We start from the raw sequence: 21,826 nt of genomic DNA on the forward strand, positions 1-21,826 counted from the left end.
AATGTACCTACCACATACAGTCGTTGTGAGTATACGTAACTAAGAGAACGGACATACTCTGTAATATATTTCCCCTCTTTTCAACGTTATACACAAGATTGATTCTTTTTGGAGAAAGGTAACTCAAACTTTAATTAAGCAACATTTAAGAGAAGTTTTTCAACGCTGACAACTTTAAAAATTGGTTAATGGAAACACATGCTACAAATTATTCATTTTAATCTAAATCTATATTCATATTAGTATATGTTCATATGTTTCTACGTTTGATCATCTAATTCGATCGTCGTGTTGGTGACTTTGTTCGTCGTGTTGGTGACTGTGTTCGTTATGTGCCAACCAAGGAAGATGGTGCTGATTAGCAAGTTGGTCAAGTCCTAGTAACCCTGGAGGCCATGGCGCCTTCTTTTGTGTTAATGGATAAAACACTGGTACTAAGGCGTATCCTACAAAGCATAGAATATCTGATGAAAATAAGGTCAAAGAATATAATTGCATAAAAAATAAGACTGTAAGTGCATGCGGCAGAATTGACCGTAGAAAGACGTTTAAGGTCCTGATAATAAAATAATCAGTTGATTTATATACTCTCAATTTTTAAGTGGTATGCAATTTCGAAAACGTTATAGTATCGAGGTTATCCCCTTTAATCATAATATATGAGAGCTTGCTCTAAACAAAAATAGATAAAAAGATAATTAACCTGATAAATGATCTCATAATGTTGTATATCGTTTTTTTCTTGTATACCTGGGCCCGGTTGTTCAAAAGTGTCGTTAAGCTAACGATGTCGTTAAAGTGTCGTTAGCCAGTCGTTAATTTTAACATAATCGTTAAGTGTTGTTCAAAAATTTTAACGCTTAACGCAGTCGTTAAATCTGTGTTAAACTTAATCACTTGACATACCTCGATTAAACCCATAACGCAGCGTTAAAGATGGCAGCCTTAGATTTAGCCTTGTTTCATGTACCAATTCAAAGAAAAGAAAGAACTTTTAGAAGCAAAGAAGAACTTACCCTAGACTACACTGATACAGAACTTAGAGCACGCTACAGATTTGGGAGGGAAGGCATTTTATTCTTATCTGATCTTGTAAGGGACAGGTTGACACGTCAGACAAACCGGAATCATGCCCTCAGTGTAGAACAACAGACAATGGTGACATTGAGATTTCTTGCCAGTGGAAGTTTCCTCCAGGTCATAGGTGACACATTAGGTAAGACTATATACTTTTAAATGGTTCAGCTGTTTACACATGTTTTCTAATGATATAATATTTCAATTTGAGAACTTTATGCAGGATCTAAAGTGGCAATTCATAGTGTACATGTACATGCATTTATTGTTGTATTTGTTTCTTCCATACTCTGCACTACAGTACCATATTTGTTTACAAAGTAATTGGGCAGTCATTATCCTAAAGTTGTGCATCTCTACTTTATAGGTTTGGACAAAAGCACAGTTTCAAGAGTGGTCGATTCTGTTTTAGATGCCCTTTGTGAAAAGAGGAACGAGTTCATTCAGTGGCCTACTAACCTTAACCAAACCAAAGCTGAATTTTACGAGTTTGCTGGGTTTCCAAACATTCTGGGTGCTATTGATGGGACACATATAAGAATAAAGAGACCGCATCATGACGAACCTTCATTCGTCAACAGAAAAGGCTGCCCGAGCCTGAATGTTCAAGCAGTATGTGATGCAAAGGGTAATGTTCTTCTGTTTTCATCTTCACATAATGTAATTTTGAACTGTCACATTGTAAACAAATCTGATGTTCCCCTGAATTAAATTTCAGAAACCAGTCTCACTATAGACTGTTCCATATAACGAAGTCTTTATATTAAAATTGATATTAATATTGTTACTTTCAGACCTAGATAAAAAAAATCCATACAGTAACTGTAATAAAAAAAAAAGTTTTCAGCTTAAAAAAAATATTTTCCAAAAAGAATGTTCAACTTATTTATAAGTACCCCCCTTTTTTTCCATTTTGTACTAAGAAAAAAGGCGCTGGATTAATAAGACTTAGGGTTTATAATCTTTGACCCCTCCCTTTTTTGGAAATGTTTCTTAAGGTTTACTAGTTTTTGAAAAAAATTAATAGACAAAAAGTAACTTAAACATGTAGTGCTTTATATAATGTTTTAACTGATTTTTTTCAGGTAGATTTACAAACATAAATGCAAATTGGCCAGGTTGTTGTCATGATTCACATGTTTTCAGAACATCACAGGTGAGTGTAAATGGTTGATTGATTATTTTAAATCAGCTTCATTAGTCATTAGAATACAATGGAGTATCATGAAAAACAGATCATAATTATACATAACATTGAGAACACTACTTTATTTGATTCTATTAGTCCCAGATGGTATATATTTCTGTTTTATGTAGACAACCTAAGTGAAGATGCAAAATATTTTCACTTTTTTAAATGTTCAATGTTTCTGGTTTATATCATATTTAGAGACATATTGTATTATATTATGTCCCTGATATCAGCCAGCAAAAAGTGAATGAAAAATGTCTGGATAAGAATGGTTAAATGTTGTATGATTGCCAATGCCATATCTTTTAAACAATGCAAACTAAATTGATATGCATGTATATTCTTTAAAAAATATTTTTGTATTGTATTTATATTTATGTATTGTATAATATTCTGTAAAATAGACATATTTGCTCATGCAGGTTTGTGCTCACATGGAGAGAAATGGCAATTGGGAAAATGGCATCTTACTTGGTGATAGTGGCTATCCCTGTAGGTCTTTTTTAATGACACCTTTTCTGAACCCCAATGAACAACACCATAGAAGGTACAACAGATGTCATGCAGTCACAAGATCCATTATTGAAAGAACATTTGGCAGATGGAAGAGAAGGTTCCACATATTGCATTCTGAAGTGAGTTATTATTTAGATGATTTTATTACTACTTCTGTTTGATTGGAGTATATTTTTCCTTTCAAATTATAATCATAATATTTATTTTAAAGAAAATTACAAAACCACCCTCCACCCTCCTCCTTTTCCACTCCCTCTCACTCTCAATACTATATCGAATAAATTTGCACCGGAGTTGTGTCTTAGATATATATTATTTTATGTTATCAACCGGAACTATTTGGGTAAATTTTTGTATATTTAAACTTAATATTACTAACTTATACATTTTTTGAGACTGTTACCAACAGATTGCACAAATGGATCACTGGTCCCAGAGAAAAAAAAACACACTACGACTTCATTGCATCTTATTAAGTCCTTCAACCACACAATCTAGTGTCTTGTGTAACCCTGCATGGTAATTTTTTTTAAATTTTGCAGATTCGTATGGATCCCAAAAAGGTAACCAAAATAGTAATGGTTTGTGGAATCCTACACAACATCTGCATACAGCTAAATGAGCCAGATGTAGCTGATGAACTTGTTAATGAGGATGTTGAAAATGGAAACAACTATAATGGACAACAGGATGGAAGAGGGATTAGGGAGCACATTGCTGAGACTTATTTTAACCGTCATTAAATTTAAAACATCTCTTTCACTTTCTTTATTTTTATATATTGTAATCCAAGAAACTTAAGTACCAGGATCATTTACGATTTCATAGAATTGTTTAGCTTTGAATGTTACAAAAATCATATTTGGCAATTGCCAAAATCTTGCACCCACAATGGAAATAGAAGATTTGGTATGCTTGCCAATAAGATAAAATCTTCTATACTTCAAATGATATGGATATGAGCAATTGTACAGCCATCAACATTGAAAAAGTTAATTTCCTTTATATACAGAAACGTTGTTGGTGAAATAAGACTCAGTATTGGAATTATCATCTTACCAGCTTGAAATTATCATATTTGACATCAACATGTTAATACATTGATATCTTATCTTCATTGATAAGGCTACAAAAATGACAAAACAAAACAACAAAAAATCCAAATTGCTGACAGTATTCATTTATAAGTTATATAATCATCAATTTCAATCACAAAGAATTCATACATACAATGTGTGTTAATAGAAAAATCTATCAATATAATATATGCAGTATTTTAATAATTTGATTTTGTAATAAACATAGAAATTTGGAAAAAAAACAATTAAAACAAGTCAATCATTTCAGTAAATAGATTCAAACATTTAAATATCTAACAACTTAAAAAGTTTTCTAAATGTTTCAACAATCACTGCCCTAAAACTGACAATAGTTCCAAGGCATCAGAATCTAAACTGTCATATTTGCTAAGCAATTTCCTCAACAGATCTACTTGTAGTGTATTCTTCTCTAGTTCCTTTTCAAGAACTGCACATTGTAATGTATACACATCTTCAGCTGTCTTTTTCTTCTTGCTGGGTGTCTGCTGTATGCTGCAAGAAAAAAAACCCACCACATTCAAAATAATTACTGTATAAAAAACCATTATAAGTTAATTGGGGCATAATCAAGTTCTGCCCACTTTAAATTTAACAGTCCCTTTTTCCTAGAGGGTGTCTCATCAGTTGTATTATAATGGAACAATTATTTCTTTTTTTGTCTACTTATTTGAATTTTTAGTACCACGAGGTGTGCATCAAAGTTAGGGAGCCTTTGATTTTTAGGTTGGAGAAGGGGGTCTCGACGAAATTAGAAAAAAATAGGCAGGACAGGATTTTTGAGAAGAAGTAAAAAATGTCATGATAAAACACTTTACAAGAAAAAGGCAGGATGACAATTTATGTAAAAAAAGTCACGCACCGGGTAATCTAAAGAGAAAAGAAGACCGGACCAAAAAGATTGAAAAATTAAGAGGCAAGACAGAAATTACAACAACAACCAAGGCAGGACAAAATTCCCCCCCCCCCTTAAAAAAAGGTTGAGTGCTCACACACTCTCTCAGTAATCTGTGAAGGTCAGTGGTTTTTCATTCATATTGTATTTTTATGATTTTCTAATTTTCCTTTTTTTTAATCCATTGGCATTGCATGGTCTTTTATAAGGTATGGGTTTTTATCATTGTCGAAGGCTGCGCAGTTACCTTATAGCTTACATCCACTTTATTTTAACTTTGCCTTTTTTTAATCCATTGCATGGGCTTTTATACGCTATCGGTTTTTATCATTGTCGAGGGCTGCACAGTTACCTTATAGCTTATACCCATGCACTTTATTATAACTTTGCTAGATAGATGTCCTATTGACAATCATACCCCAGATGTCATGAAATAAGAAATTTCTTGTGGTAAATATGTAGTAACATTACCTGCATGAACTTGAAGATCTTTTTGCCTGGGAAGATGCTGAAATACTTGGTCCTGGAGATGTGGCATTTCTATCAGTCCCTTCAGCATCATCGGCTACAGGGCAGGTCTGCTCATGTTCTGCAAGTTTGCATGGTGTCTGTCTAAGGCTCTCATCCAGACAGATTCTTCTCCTGTAGGTCGTCCTGGGGGTAGCTGTGGCAGTGCATTGAGACTGGCTTCCATTTGTGGTGGAAATTGCTTCTAAAATATCAAGTAAAGAAATAGGAATAGAAATTCTTGTAAAGATGATAGTAGGAACAAATCTATACAAATAGATAATTTCAGAGCCTTTTATAGCTGGCTATGATGTATGGACTTTGCTCATTGTTTAAGGTTGTACAGTTATCTTTTTGGTCTTTTATGTACAGTTGTCTCATTGGCAATTATACCATATCTTCTTTTTTAATATATATATTAACATACGGACAATGACCTGAATTTTTCATAGGTGACATGTGAGGGGAAAAAATGGTTTTATTTCAAAGTAAATTATTCTGATTTTTTTTAACTTTTTTTACAAATGACCTATGAAATGGTTGAGAACAAATGTGAAAGCATAAACATATAGTATATAACACTCATGCAATTATACTATATTATAAGTTATTCAGGTCTCAGACAAGGTATATAATGTGACATTCCCGGCTTAGAGTTTATATCCCCTGAGCCGAAGCCCTGTTTTCATTTTTAATAGTTTTTTTTCAGTTTAAGAAGGCCACTTTGAAAGTAAACTGTTTTTTTTTATTTTGAAAACAGAAGTACAAAGAGGAATAACTCTTAGATTATTCATTTACAAGATATGATCAGATATAAGAAACAGGCTATAGTCTTTCTTCTATGGTGTAAGCAACTGATAAGTTCTTATCTGTACATGAAATTATATATTTTAAACTTAATAAGTTATTATTTTAATTGATTTAAACAGTTTCATCACTTTAAAACAGTTTCAAATTCTTTTAAAGTCATATCTCCGTAAAAAATATCTTTTCAATGTTGCAAGGGACAAAAAAGCGGCAATAGCAAAACAAAAAACAACACGATGGTAAAAGTAGGTTGTGCAATCAAAATAAAGATTAATAAAGGTTACATACTGTTTCAAGGATATCCAAATGCAAAAAGTGTAAGTGAATAATTCAATCCTTTATGTACAAGTGATCACTAGTTGCGCATAAGAATGAAAATTTAAAAGTAGTTGGACATGTATATATTTTTAGAACAAGTCAGGGTCAAATATATTTAAAGCGAGGAAATCCCATGCTATGGGAAACCCTTCTGTCAAAGCAGACGACCGATAGCTTAAACTTATTTTCTATATCTACAGGTTAAAATCAAAGTTTTTAAGTCAAATTAAAGAATGAAATAAGAGTAAAAATTAAATTGATAAAAATTTTTAATAATTTAAAAAAAACATACCATTGCAAGTTATTTCTGTCTCCAAGCCACCAACTCCAATGAATGAGGCACTATCCCTCATAGCATTTACTATATTTTCTTCGGCAACAGTTAGCTGTGTGGGTGGTGGTCCACCTCCAGTTTTGCCCATTTCCTTTCTGTTGTTTGTGAACTTCTCTTTCGCACCCCGACACATATTGCGGTATTTGTTCCTGACTTCTGTCTCACTCCTCATATAAACACCCAACTTATTGACTTCCTCTGTAATGAGTTTCCAAAGCTCATTCTTCTTCCGGTTAGTAATTTCTGGGGAAAATCCCCCTTTCAATAACTCTAACTCATGAGTAACTCTGGAACTTATAAGGTTGGCCTCAATTGATGTGAAATTAGCTTTTCTGTCCCTAGGCAATTTTTTTGCAGACAATTCAGCCATCTTGGTAACAGGAAGTGAAGATTTTCTGTGCATTATGGGTAACATTTTAACGACAAAAAATTTAACGACTCTTAACGCAGTGTTAGTTAACATTGTCGTTAAAAAAATTTGAACAACACATTTTAACACATATGTTAGCTAACGACTTAGTTAAGATTTAACGACTCGTTGGCCTTAATCATCGTTAAGGCTAACGACACTTTTGAACAACTGGGCCCTGGATTGGTATTGTTTATTACTCAAAACCTAAAGAGCGAACCGAGGATAAGATGTCATTCGTCATACTTACTGTTTTATTTATTTCATCTTGTACAATATTTAATATGACTTTATGTATTACTTATTCGATTGATTTCAGTTGTGAAAAATGCGTTGCTATCGATAAGTATCAATAGGTATGCACAATCAATTTACCATTAGTGTTTGCCTCTAATGAAAAATGTACCTAGTGACTTAAACTCTATCGCTTCCAACTTTAAAACTTTCATATTTCCGTTTGATGTATACAAAACATGCAATCTTGATAAATGTAATAAAACAACATGCAATCTACAGTATAATGAAATAAACATTACCGTAAGGAATTAATGTTTTTGAAATCTCTTTCAAACTACAAGGCTGTTTGGTAAGCTTGCTGCCTTCTGTTTTAATAAAAAAAAAAAGTTAACATTATTACAATAGAATAAGACTTTCAGTTTGGAAATTATTCATTTAGTTAGCGAGTTTCGGTGAATTTACTATTTTAAATAATGTATTCGTGTTTCATTTGAAAGCTTAAAAAGTAAAAGCACAAAAATACTAAACTCCGAGGAAAACTCAAAATGAAAATTCAAAATAAAATGCCCAAACACATCAAACGAACAAAAAACAACTGTCACCTTACTTGGTACAGGCATTCTCTAATGCAAAAAATTGGGAATTAACCTGGTATTATAGCTAGCTAAACCTCTCTCATCATATTCAATTTAAAACTGATATATAAACAAACATTTACCCTATAACAATACTTGTAACACATTGACGGGATGTACACGTACCATCGTTGGATGTCAACATGTGTGTTGAGATATGTTTTTCACAATAAAATTATAGCAACAGAACAATTTTGATTTCTGTTTTATAAATAAAATATACTGGTTTACCCAGCATCAATAAGGGAATATGAAGTCACTGAACAATCAACCTTTCTGTAACGTAGTAACATTAAATTCTTATACTCATTTTGTAATTTGAAATGTACAGGAATGCCCTATATGTACAGTCGCGTCTTGTCATTTGAAAGACTTACTTGCCACATTACAGGCGTCATCTACTATTCTGTCATTAATAGTAGCCAACTGGTCAAAATTCGTAACATTAAAAACATATTCTGGTTTCGAGGCGATAGCGAGTAATTCCGACATCAACACCTTCGGTCCAACACCAATCACAAATATGGTAACACCATCGTACTTCAGGGCCTCAGCTTGTGGTTTAGGTAAGGCTCCAAGATTGTGTTTTCCATCAGTAAGTAGTACGAGGAATTTGTTAGCACATAGACGTTTTCCACCAAATTTGGGTAGGAAACTTGTTTCCCGCACAAACTATAATACATGTAATATTAATTGATTAAAACACTGTTAGATACAGCATTAAAACAATTAAGTACATACAGATATATCATATATGTATAAAACTGTTAACATTTCTGGCTGAAATACGTTATATAGTCCGGGCTGGATGTTTTATCCCTTGAATATTGCTTTGATATATGACAGTTTATCCAGTCGCTCCGTCTGATTTTGTCTTTTTGGTTTACAATGAAGTTCGGTATTTTTTTATTACATTTTTTTTATCAAATTGTCAAACATTGTCGTGTCACTGCTGTAAACCATTGAAATAAGGTTTTAATTGTGCATTGTCATTTTTCAAAACAGTATTTCGACTTCAGGTCAAAGCGTACCAATATGTTCAAGAATAAATGGTTATGCAGTTTTCCTTAGTGAATATACATTTCAGTTCAAACTTCAGTAGAATAGATAATGTAAGAATGACCGACATTTAAAAAAACCACAATCAAAACAGCGTGATTCTCATAGTTAGCTTTGCTGAAAAATACTAATACTTTTAGGTCGCCGATCAGATCATTATATATTTTTCAGTGAAAAGATATAAAACATTTAAAAAACAATAATCTTTAACTAAACTGAATAAAGAATGTTAGAGAAAAAAAATATCGAGAAACAGCGAAACTGACCTTAAGTCCTTCGCCTATCGCAGTGGCACTTCCTTTAAGTTCTGGAAAGATTTTCATATGGTGTACTATGTCTGTTTCTTGTGTGAAGTTGTTAAGGTAAAAATAATTTCTGACAGTGTGAGCTACCAAAACCACAGAAACCTGGACCCCATTTGGTGGACCAAAATTAGTGAATGATTGGACAACTGCCACCATGAAATCTTTCATTTTATGGAATCCGTGTGGATCTGCTACTGGTATAGACGAAGAGTCATCGAATAGAAAGACGATATCGGCACAGATATCACATCCATGGTTAGCTATAGATACAAAAGTTGGAGGACATTTATAGAAATATACACAAACTGTATATAGTTATAAATACTACAATGCGAAGATGTTTTATTAAATATACTGCGTTTGCATATTTCATTATTCGTCATGATAACATCACCTGCATATGCATGTCTCTAAACTCACAAGTGTCTATTCAATTACGTATAATTGAGCAATATTATATTCAGTAATAGAATTTTAACACACAATGTAGCTTAATCTGATACCAGTATCTATAATATAGAATGCGTTACGTCTAATATACAGGCCACATTAATTTTAGAATAGGTAAATTTCAATTTCATCATTTTTCCATCTGGCACCGATTCCAAATAAATGGTTCACTCGCACTTAAAACTGACATGTCTTAAATTGTGAATGTGACCTTTCCAAAATATCTGACAACACTTGATTTATATCGTTACTATAGTTTTTTGGTCAACTTAAACCATAACACTTTAATTCATGAACAATAAACGTAGTAAATGTACCAGGAGGGAATCAGTCATGAACTGCATAATTTTTCGAACTGCTTCAATGCGTGTAATTTGACGAAATTGAATCTTGTTGGGAGTATATGAAACACAGAGGTACGTGTGTTTAGTTTGTAAATTAGCTTGATAAATGTCATTCGATTTCATGTGACAAAAAAAAAATCTATTTTATAATTTATACTGGCTTCTACTCACAAAATATATTATTCGATATACAATGAATATGTCTTTTAAAAATCTATTACAGTACTTTGAAAATTGTACTACCTCACTCCTTGAATTTTGTGAAAATTGTGCTGCATGATCTACACTTGTATCTGTATTGCTATACGGACTCTAGTTGATGTTTTTATTTAGCTATGGTGTTTCCTGCTTTTCTTTGAGTTATTGAAAGATATAGAATCTTTTTGTTCTAAAGCACACATTGTATTATCTTACTATATCTAAACGAACTTTGCACGATCAAGTAAAAAATATTAAATATTATCACGATGACGGCTAGTCAGAAATCATAAAAATGTTCGTTAATCATAAAGTGTTGCTAAATACATTTCAATGTATGAAGATGAAGAGCTGAACACGAATACAGCCTTATTAGGAGTTTGCAATTAAAAGAAACTAAGTAATAGTCTTTCCGAAAATTATACATTCTTTAGCGATAGATTTATCCCTATTTATTAAAAGCACAAGACAATACAATACCCTGAGACTGTCATTAAAGTGAGAGGGTGAGCGCTATAGAACCAGGTTTAATCCACCATTTTCTACATTTGAAAATGCCTGTACCAAGTCAGAAATATGACAGTTCTTGTCCATACATTTGTGATACGTTTTGTTATTTAGTTTTGCCATGTGATTATGGACTTTCCGAATTGATTTTCCTCTAAGTTCAGTATTTTATTTATTTTACTTTATACTTACATTTAGAAGATTGAAAGTGATGAGGTAACTTAAAAGGAAACCCGATACACAGACTTAGGGAACATATCTACAAAGAAAACATATGGTGTAATGAGAAGCTTAATTATGAAAATTAAAATTCGATTTGCAGTTTTGTTGATTGTTGTTGTCGCTTGCTTAATGTCCAATGAAAAACATATCATCCATATTTAGGACCAAAGACAATGAAACAAAGTCCAGCAGGAGTTTGGAAGAAAGACTGCTTCTTGAAAATAAAATTATATTGGGTCTGGGTAAGAAATTGTAACGTTTACGGTAGCTTAGGAACCATTAGAAAGATATTACTGTAGAAGATTCCTGACCGCAAAAGGTGTGTCCTCATTTCCTAATAGATATATTCTGACAATACGTGACTGCGTGAATGTAAAACTGGTACAGCCAAACATGTTTGACTGCTAGAATTGAGAATTTTAGGAATGAAAGTATTTCTTACAGCCAATCGGCCCATTGTTGGTAGTTTGCCGCATAGCTATGAGGTATACATTTTTACATATTGTGATAGTTTGTTGAAATGCTAAAAATGGTCAGCTAAAGATAAAGTATAGGGATCGATCTTGTTGATATAATCGATACGACGTAAAGCGTTGTTGACCAACTTGATTCATGTCATTCGTATCCCGCATATTTCAGAGGTTGATGATGCTCAATTAACGCAGCATGTCATCAAATCTGTATCGCCTATATTGTTTTTAAAAAGGTCTGTACTGCTTTGTTCAGATTCCTATTATATTTATTTTTTCGATGGAAAGGACTAAACACATACATTAGCCTATCATGTCTGTAAGGGTTGCTCACCCAATTATTGATAAAATATTTTTACATATACATGTAAACCACTGTCTCACAAGATGGAGGTTTATCTAGCTATAAGCTAGCTATAAAGTCATGTTAAACGCACCATTGACTTCTTTACAAAGTCAGGAATGAGCCGGTTGATTTTATATGTCAATTCGTTCTGTTAGGTAATATAGTTTTACGTTTCCGAATCTCTATTCATTTTGTAACATCATTATCCTTAATTATTGTGATTTTTCTTACTTACTGCTATTTCTTTTGTGGATAGTTGTCTCATTGGCAATCATCCCACATCTTCTTTTTTAGAAGATCATACTACTTCAAAACTGGTATTTTGTTATCTTGGAAACTAAATGCCATTTATTTCTGTATGCTGTCATTAGATATTGTTTGGAGGTCAGAGTTCTCTGGTCTTGCAATAAATTTCATAACATTTGAGGCAAAGCTAACTTGTGGAAACGGCAAGTTTACCATTTCTGTAATTTTTAATGGGACATAACTCAAGAAAGGAGAACATGACACCATATAACGTTTAAGTTTGTCAGTACTTACGAACTCAAGCCTTATTAAGAACCCGGATCATATCAATACTAATTTTTCATAATCAAAAAGAGTCATAGGTAAGATGTAACTTCATTAACTATGTAAGGTTGCGCAGCTAAACAATGAATAAACACATCAAAGATACCAAGGTTTAAATTGCGAACGCCAAATCGTCTATGTTGACCATTGTCGCTCGAATAAAACAAAAAACAAAACAAACTATAAAAAAACCTAAGATATGGATTGTCATATTATGATTGAAGTGATATACCCTTTTTCAAAGAAATGAATTTCAAGATTAAGGGATTCAATTACATTCATATACAAATGATAAAGTCAATCCAAATTTACCGGAACTTTGGTGTGTTCATTGTTCAAAGTTTTGAAATCGTCAACAGAAATTTTGGCAATACCAGCTTGTTACATCTTGCATGTTACTCAGTTGCATATTAGTAAATATATTGACCGCTGTCTTAAATTGAATTGAGTGTTAGTTTTAAAGATGAAATAATTAGCAACCATAAACTTAAATATAAGGTTTTACTACAACTATCACATACATTTAACATGCTCGCATAAACCAAACAAGAAATATGTGAATACCTAACTATCATTTAATACAGCAAATATAGTTAACCTATTACTGATAGTTTCTAATAAACAGACTTAACCAAGAAAACTAAACATTAACCAATAAACCATTAAAATAAGATCAAGGTCAGATGACACCTGCCAGCTAGAATTGTACACCTTACAATCATTCTGTACACCAAATATATTAGACCTATTGAGGACAGATACGAGAAAAAACTGACCAAATCACAAACCCTTAACTTTAACCACTGAACCATGAACATGAGGTCTAGGTTAGATGACACCTGCCAGTTGGACACCTTGCAATCATACTAGACCAATAGTTTATGATATCTGAGATTTGGACTTGACCACCAAAACTAACCTTGTTCACTAGTCCATGCAATGAGATCGAGGTCAAGTAAAAACTGTCTGATCAGTATAAAGACCTTGTAATGTACTCACATACAAAGTATATTTATACTATTACTCATAATAAATGAGAAATTTGCATTACAACAAATATTAACCTTTCTTCAAGTAGTCACTGAACCATGAAAATAAGGTCAAGGACAATGAACACGTGACAGACCAAAACTTCGTAACATGAGTCATATATCTACAAAGCATGGAGCATCCAGGTCTTCCACCTTCTAAAATATAACGTGTTTAAGAATGTAGCTTACACCGCCATAGTTGGCGCCGTATCACTATCCAAATGTTGAGCATTCTGCGACGAAAGTTGCAGGTTCGACAAAAAAGTGTACCTCTTTTTTTAATGAAAATTGTAACGTAATAATAATATATATAATACTACCCATTTGTTTCTTCCTGTCAATAATCTGTTCATGGTGGATTTTTCAAAAAGTCTTATTCAAACGTGGCTTCTAGAAATCGAATTGTGTACCAAGTCAGAAATATGACAGTTGTTGTCCATTCGTTTGAAGTGTTTGACCTTTTAATTTTGCTATTTGATTAGGGACTTTTCGTTTTGAATTTTCCTGGGAGTTTAGTATTTTTGTGATTTGACTTTTTTTGTTGCATGCTTAATCCAGATTACAAAGGAGGGAAAAAATTATTTAGATAATTCGACATCAAAGATTTACGAGGCAAACCAAATAAAAGGTTCCTATGTTTGTGAGTAAAATACTCAGTTTGAAAAACAAGCGTTAACTTGCATGAATAAATTTATATATATGAATACCAGTACCTAAAATATGTCTATTTGTCTCATTACAGATAACAAAAAGGTCTCTTAAAAAAGAAAATTCGACAAGAAAGCAGTACACCAAATGAACGTTTGACTACCACATTTAATACTGGCCTAATAATACAATGACTTCTTGAAGTTTTGTAAAGGTCCGTTGTCGCTTTGTTAACATAAGGGGCCAGCTGAAGGACGCCTCCGGTTGCGGAAATTTCTCGCCACATTGAAGACCTGTTAGTGACCTTCTGCTGTTGTTTTTTCTTGGTCGGGTTGTTGTCTCTAGTTGTCTCTTTGACACATTCCCCATTTTAATTTTTAATTTTATGTATATTAAGGAGTTTTCGGACCATAGAAGAAAGGATATATATAAACTCATCATAGATACCAGGACTAAATTTTATATATAAGCTAGACGCGCGTTTCGTCTACAAAATACTCATCAGTGACGCTCAAATCCAAAATAGTTAAACAGGCCGAATAAAGTAGGAAGTTGAAAAGCATTGAGGACCAAAATTACTAAAAGTTTTGCGAAATACAGCTTACTGTACTTACAATGATAGAAATATACGCTGAATAATACATATCTCTGTGCAAATATACAAGTGCTAAATCACTACCGCTAAGTACGCAAAAACACCGACATAAACTGTATGCCCTTTGGAAGACAAACTATGTTTAATATACAGCTCAATGGCAAAATCATTGATGTTATATGTAATATAGATATTTTGTTCATAAACAAGATTTAGTAAACACGTGGATAATTTGTCAAAGCGTAATAATAAAATCCGAAGAGGGCGGGGAGTTAGTTTTTATTAACTGGAAATTAATGGAATATCAAAGGAAAATAAAAGGAAAATGTTAAATCTTCTTAGAATGTGTAGAATTTAATTACTTTCTGTACTATGAAGTCAGACACAACCGTTATGCTTAACAGATCGTTATGCAGCTGGCTAATGTTTTACTCAATATAAACCAAAATAGTAACCAACGAGAAGAGTGTGTAGCTAAAAGTGTGCGTTTGTGTAGTTTTGTTTAATCGATATATTCGTACTTGGCATATTGTTGTTCAAGCAATATTGCACTCATGTATAAGCATGTTAAACGGTAACCTTTTAAAATATAATTACAAAAGAAATTAAGATCAAGAATAGAAAAGTTCTCAGAAAATGGGTTTTTCACTCAACGGTTAAACACTCTAATCTTTGCCTTGTTGCTCTTTAAGTTGACACTATTCTGTGAGTTGCAGCTCAGATTTTAAGGTAAGTATGACCATGATGCCAGTATAGAGGCTGTCCGGCCAATTGAACGCCTGTCTTTTTCCAGGGTTGTCTGTCAGATTTGAAAAGACATGTATAAATTTTAATGGCTCGGTTAATCGTTGAGTTCACATTTAATAATTAAATAAAAAAGTATTAACAAAAGCAATGCCTACTTGCACAAATATTCTGTATTTTTAAATCGAATAAACTTTTGAGACGACTCTATTTTAAGGTAAAAAACAGTAAAATATCGTCGCTGGGCTTCTAAAATGTTGTCAATTACAAATTTTGCAATAAAAAAATATCTCACAAACAGGCTTTGAAATTTTTGGCAAAATGCATGCTTCCAAAATGTCGTATATGAACTTGAAAATTTTTGTAAATAGCAGTGAAATAAAAACTTTGACATTTCTGGATTATCCAAGAACTTAAAACTATTTTCACAGAAATAAAGAAATGTACAATTATTTTTTCCCCAAAGCCATTCTACAACGATTTTTAAGTTTTCATAAAACATTTTGGAAGCAAACTTTACAAACAACTGACAATATGCCTTATTTCACACATTTTGATTGGTCAAACTGTATTCTATTTTGTAATACCAAAGATTTCCTCCCGCCCAGACCATTGGTGTCAAAAAGTATATTTAGCCAAAAAAGTCATATACGACATTTTAGAAGCCCAGCAACGATATTATTTTCAGGCATCAAAGCACTCTCCGTTTGACAGCATTAAAGCACTAACTAACAAACTTCAAGACATTAAGTTCACAACTCACTGGAAGTAATGCAAATTCAAAATATAACGAAACGAATTCAATAGACTGAGAAACTTTCCATTCAAACGAAAAAATTACCGTATTTGAATAACTTGTTATCACAGATATATGTGTCGCCTTTTTTTGCAATTTTGATTATGCAAATGTTGAAATCGAAATAACAATACTTAAACATCTTACACAAGTTATGCAAATATTCATTGAACCATGAGTTACATGGCTTAACAATCACCATGTAAATGAGATGTGCCAATGCTAATACAACTGCATACCAAATACCATTGACTTATTATAAGCCGTTCTAAAAACTAAATACAAACATTACCTTGTAAACTATGTAAAAGTTTCAAAGTCAATGATCCATAAAGAGGGGGTGGGACTATATAATCTCTATGGAAACAATACTTGCAAATGCCAATAAATTTCCATAACAAATATCATTGACCATGTTATCGAATCATTAGCAGATCAGCTTGGCCTGATCTAATAACAAACTAATACTTGTAAACTAAGATAAGTTTCAAAGTCATTAGACTGTGACTGAGGGGTGAGGCCAAATATTTTCCATGGAAATGCAATATGACGATTCTTATACAACTGAATACCAAATAATATTGGCCTACCACTAATCGTTCTCCTTGAACTGATTTAATCACAAACTTCAAAAATTCAAAGTCAATAGACCATAAGTAAGTGGGCGGAGCAAAATTATCTCGGAGTCCATGGAAATGAGATAAACCAATGCTAATACAACTGCATACCAAAATTACCGACCGTGCAATGGCTGTATAGCCAGTCAAGGTCGTTAAAAACTTTCATATGCATACCAAATATCATTGACCTACCGCTTGTGGTTCCCCATAATCTGACCTAATCACACAAACTAATACTAGTACATGTATTAAAATAAGCAAAAGTTTCGAAGTCAATAGACAATAGATTGAGGGGATAGGGCCAAAAAATCTCCATGGAAATGAGATGTGCCAATACTTTAAACTGCATACCAAATATGATTGACCTATTACTAGTGGTTCACCATACACTAGACCTAATCACAAACTAATACATGTAAAATAAGCAAAAGTTTCGAAGTCAATAGACCATGACTTAGGGGGCAGGGCCAAACAATCTCAATGGAAATGAGATGTGCCAATACTTATACAACTGCATACCAAATATGATTGACCTATCACTTGTGGTTCTCCATAAACTAGACCTAATCACAAACTAATACATTGTTGACGCCGTCGCAGGTACTGTTACTGTTAGCGGTATGTTCCTCCTTTCTAAGGAGCACTCCCGATATTCTGAATGACATAAATGAATGACATTAGCTTTGTTGTTTCCAATAATTTTAAACTTTGTGTAATCTGTGTCTAACAAAATTTAAATAGGTATGTTCGACAAAATCTCTACTATCAATCTAGATTGTGTATTGCTTTGTTTGTTTTGTTTTACCCTTTTCCTGCTCTTTAGCAATTAGAAACTCGTACTGCCATTACAATTCGGAGGGTAGACTACATTAAATATAAATAAAGTTGAAAATTAGTCCACACATTTCAAAATAGTTAAAAACTAATTATAGAGATCTCGAGGTCATTGGAGCTGCTACCTTTTTATTGGGTCCTCACAATGTGCAACTGATCATCGAATTTTAATTTGCTATGAACAACAAGAGTGTCGCAAGTGGAGAAGAAAATTCTTACTTTCCTTTGCACCCACGTTTATCCCTTTTTACTCTTAAATATGTCGTGTGGACTTTTGCATGTTTGTTTGTCTTTTTCGGTTTTTTTACTTACTGCCATTCCAACTGATGTTATTATTTAATATTAACATTTTTTGTACTTTTTATCAGTGTGGCCATCAAAATACTTATGTAGTTTGATAATCTTTTTTATTACTTCCCGATTGCAAAAAGGACAACGCATTCATGTATATCAAAATGATCCATATATAATATTTATAAGTTTTATAAAAATCAGCATCAGTAGGTAAATATAAATATAAAAATAAAATCATAAATTGCGTCCGACAAACAAACACAGCATATAACATGTATAACAAAATGAAGAAACATTTTTTTTCTGTAACCATACAGCCTATCATAAAGCAGCTCTCATGACTTGGTGTGAAATTCCGGGTCATTTAAATTTATCATTTCAAATAATTATAGAATTTATATTTTTTTTCCTCATTGTAAAAAATGTAACAATTTCAGCAAGAGGTATTGAAAGAAAAAAATTAATTACAAGGTTTGCTTAAAACCATTCCATACAATAAATAAAGTTGGCATGTGCTTAGAGTATCTTCAAAAATGTTCCTTTATCACCAAAAACCAAAACGTAGCATTAACCATGGAAAAGGGTTTAGGTGATATGTTTTCTTCCAGCTAGTCACTCAATACAAAAAAATCATTTGACCTATTGCTTTAAGTATTTGAGAAACTGACCTAAAGAAAGCTAAACATTGATCAATGAACCATTAAAATGAGTTCAAGGTTAAATGAACCATGCAAGGTGAGTACTGTTACATTTTACAACCATTCCACACAGCAATAATTTCTAAAGAATCTGAGAAAGGAACATAATCATGAAAACTTTACATTAATCACTGATCAATGAAATGAGGTGAAGACGGTATTACGAATATGACTATACATAACAATCATTATTTAGAATTTATATAAACCTCATATCACTCACAATAATGAATATTAATATACCTATATACCTAAAGGGTACTAACAATTAAGATAAGTGTAAAAGCTAAGAAATTTAACATAGAGAAAAGAGATTGAAATTTGACATGTAAACCATATTGAGTATCAACAACTTAAATACAAGAATATTTCAGTAGAATTTTTCAATAGTAATATACAAATGAGATTATGATAGAAACTGTATTTTTAGCAGTAGAAAAACATTATGGCACTAAAATAATTTATGGCAAATTTCATGAACACTAATTTCTTATCAATGGCATTTAAACATAACACAATTATCAAAAGGATAATCTGTTGCGTTTGAATACAAACTATAATAGAAAAAATAAAAGTTACTGGTAAAACATGATTCATATGTTACTGTATGGCTATGCATTATTATATCAAATAAAAGAATATCAACAAATAAAACAACTATAACTAAATCACATGTATAGAAAAGGTAATATTATGCAAATCAAGATAATAGATATAATGGATACATTATTCAATACAATAAACGTACTAATGTACTAAATGTACTAAATGAAAAATAGTTGATATATTAAATTGACCATGATCCTAAAAATAATTTGAACCTTTGTTGAAAGAGTGCAAGCATTGAAAATGAAACCAAAGAGAGAGACATATTCCTTAAAAACTTAGGTACAATTAACATTCTGATCAAACTTTTTGGGTAAAATTAATGAAAATTAATTCTTCTTAGAAAGTTACTGTTTGAAATGTTTCTGTGAAGTGGCTGTCCAAGTAAATATCAGGCAAATCCTATGATATGGGTGGCACAACATAATTTTTTCCCACTGAATTTTTGGTTCCAATGCAATGTTTATATCATACAAAGGATATATATGTCAAAGATATTTTTGAATCAACAGTGGATGGCTCAGAAAATGATTTTAAAGTTTATTAACAATGCAATAAAATTTGTACAAAATTAAGAGTTATCTCCCCTTTTCAATGAATTTTCAGTGCTTTCTTTTTTTTTTTTCTCTTTATTTGTTGCAGTTTATAAAAAAAACAAAATACAACTTTGAGAAAGAATGAATTTGTGATATAAATAGATGAAATAATTTTGGAAACAAAATATGTCATGTGCCATCCACTGCCTGGTTTTTCAATGGACACCCTCTTAAATGACAAACCATACTGATCAATTTAAAGCTTTGTAGACTTTCATCCACATTATGAAAAGAGACCAAAAACAGTCTACTAGTATACATATGTTTTAAGGGGCCAGCTGAAGGACACCTACCGGTGCGGGAGTTTTTTACTACATTAAAGACCCATTGGTGGCCTTCGGCTGTTGTCTGCTCTATTGTCGGGTTGTTGTCGCTTTGACACATTCCCCATTTCCTTACTCAATTTTATTAGTTCATCTGAAAGTTATCCATAGATGATAAATGTCAATAACATAAATATTGAGGAGATCAAACAATTGTAAATTAACAAGTTTAAAAATACATTTATATGTAAAATAATATAATATATAACCAGATGCTCCGCAGGGCGTAGCTTTATACGACCGCAGAGGTTGAACCCTGAATGGTTGGGGCAAGTATGGATACACAACATTCAAGCTGGATTCAGCTCTAAATTTGGATTGTGATTAAATAGTTGACACAGCATAGGTTTCTGACACAGAATGAATGTGTTCTAATGAACTTAAAATTTTGGTTTTCTCTTACAGCAATTCACTATGCTGTTGAATATTAATCCTCTCAAAAAAATGTTTGAAGAAATTTTCTTTTTATTTATGAAATTTCAAATGAGAAAATTGAACCCAATTTTTTTAATCACATCCCCCTTTCCCTTATTCCAAAACTAATCTCAATTAAAATTTCTAATGGAGTTTGCAACAATAACTACTCATTTAAATACATCATAAAATATTAAGATGTAAAAAACTGCTTGTTACCACTGAATGGTAAAGATTATTTTAATTTATCAGTCGGTAGTAAAAAGTGAATATACATTGTATATTGTATATAACAAAGATTTAAGTTGATTCTGGACAAAAAAAGATAACTCCAATTAAAAAAAATCTTGCAATTGCACAATATTGCGCAATTTGATATTTCTTGCTTACTATTCTGGACAAAGAAAGATAACTCTAATTAAAAAAAATATTGCTATTTCACAATATTGTGTAATTAGATATTTCTTGCCATTGCGCAATACTTTGCAATTGAAAAGACTTGCTATTGCACAATACTTAATATAATAGTTTTAGATCCTGATTTAGACCAACTTGAAAACGGGGCCCATAATCAAAAATCTAAGTACATGTTTGGATTCAGCATATCAAAGAACCCCAAGATTTCAATTTTTGTTAAAATCAAACTAAGTTTAATTTTGGACCCTTTGGACTTTAATGTAGACCAATTTGAAAACAAGACCAAAAAATGAAGAATCTACATACACAGTTAGATCTGGCATATCATAGAACCCCATTTATTAAATTTTTGATGAAATCAAACAAAGTTTAATTTTGGACCCCGATTTGGACCAACTTGAAAACTGGGCCAATAATCAAGAATCTAAGTACATTTTTAGATTCAGCATATCAAAGAACCCAACCGATTCATTTTTTGTCAAAATCAAAGTAAGTTTAATTTTGGACCCTTTGGACCTTAATGTAGACCAATTTGAAAACGGGACCAAAAGTTAAGAATCTACATACACAGTTAGATTCGGCATATCAAAGAACCCCAATTATTCAATTTTGATGAAATCAAACAAAGTTTAATGTTGGACCCTTTGGGCCCCTTATTCCTAAACTGTTGGGACCAAAACTCCAAAAAATCAATACCAACCTTCCTTTTATGGTC

General features: G+C 32.1%; 2 protein-coding genes across 2 annotated transcripts; both read right to left on the reverse strand.

Annotated features, from left to right (window-relative positions):
- Window positions 1-270: 270 nt before the first annotated feature.
- Window positions 271-11,142, reverse strand: LOC134717871 (collagen alpha-6(VI) chain-like). The gene is made up of 5 exons (XM_063580369.1): window positions 11,080-11,142; window positions 9,350-9,648; window positions 8,402-8,696; window positions 7,689-7,754; window positions 271-446 (listed from the first exon to the last, which is right to left on the reverse strand). Exons 2-5 carry the CDS (start codon window positions 9,554-9,556, stop codon window positions 271-273), a joined length of 744 nt encoding a protein of 247 aa, XP_063436439.1. The 5' UTR covers window positions 9,557-9,648; window positions 11,080-11,142.
- Window positions 4,194-7,193, reverse strand: LOC134719248 (uncharacterized). The gene is made up of 3 exons (XM_063582253.1): window positions 6,702-7,193; window positions 5,249-5,489; window positions 4,194-4,377 (listed from the first exon to the last, which is right to left on the reverse strand). Exons 1-3 carry the CDS (start codon window positions 7,156-7,158, stop codon window positions 4,194-4,196), a joined length of 882 nt encoding a protein of 293 aa, XP_063438323.1. The 5' UTR covers window positions 7,159-7,193.
- Window positions 11,143-21,826: the final 10,684 nt, after the last annotated feature.

This window comes from Mytilus trossulus, chromosome 5 (genome assembly GCF_036588685.1).
Source record: "Mytilus trossulus isolate FHL-02 chromosome 5, PNRI_Mtr1.1.1.hap1, whole genome shotgun sequence".
NCBI lineage: Eukaryota > Metazoa > Mollusca > Bivalvia > Mytilida > Mytilidae > Mytilus > Mytilus trossulus.

Excerpts from the sequence above, each read along its gene's own strand:
- LOC134719248 (XM_063582253.1), bottom strand. The coding sequence starts at position 7,158 with ATGTTACCCATAATGCACAGAAAATCTTCACTTCCTGTTACCAAGATG. Across the intron at positions 5,490-6,701 it reads GACAGAAATAACTTGCAATG|AAGCAATTTCCACCACAAAT; the intron begins GTATGTTTTTTT and ends TTGATATTTTAG. Across the intron at positions 4,378-5,248 it reads AGATCTTCAAGTTCATGCAG|CATACAGCAGACACCCAGCA; the intron begins GTAATGTTACTA and ends TTTTTCTTGCAG.
- LOC134717871 (XM_063580369.1), bottom strand. The coding sequence starts at position 9,556 with ATGAAAGATTTCATGGTGGCAGTTGTCCAATCATTCACTAATTTTGGT. Across the intron at positions 8,697-9,349 it reads CGATAGGCGAAGGACTTAAG|TTTGTGCGGGAAACAAGTTT; the intron begins GTCAGTTTCGCT and ends CATGTATTATAG. Across the intron at positions 447-7,688 it reads AAAAACATTAATTCCTTACG|GATACGCCTTAGTACCAGTG; the intron begins GTAATGTTTATT and ends TATGCTTTGTAG.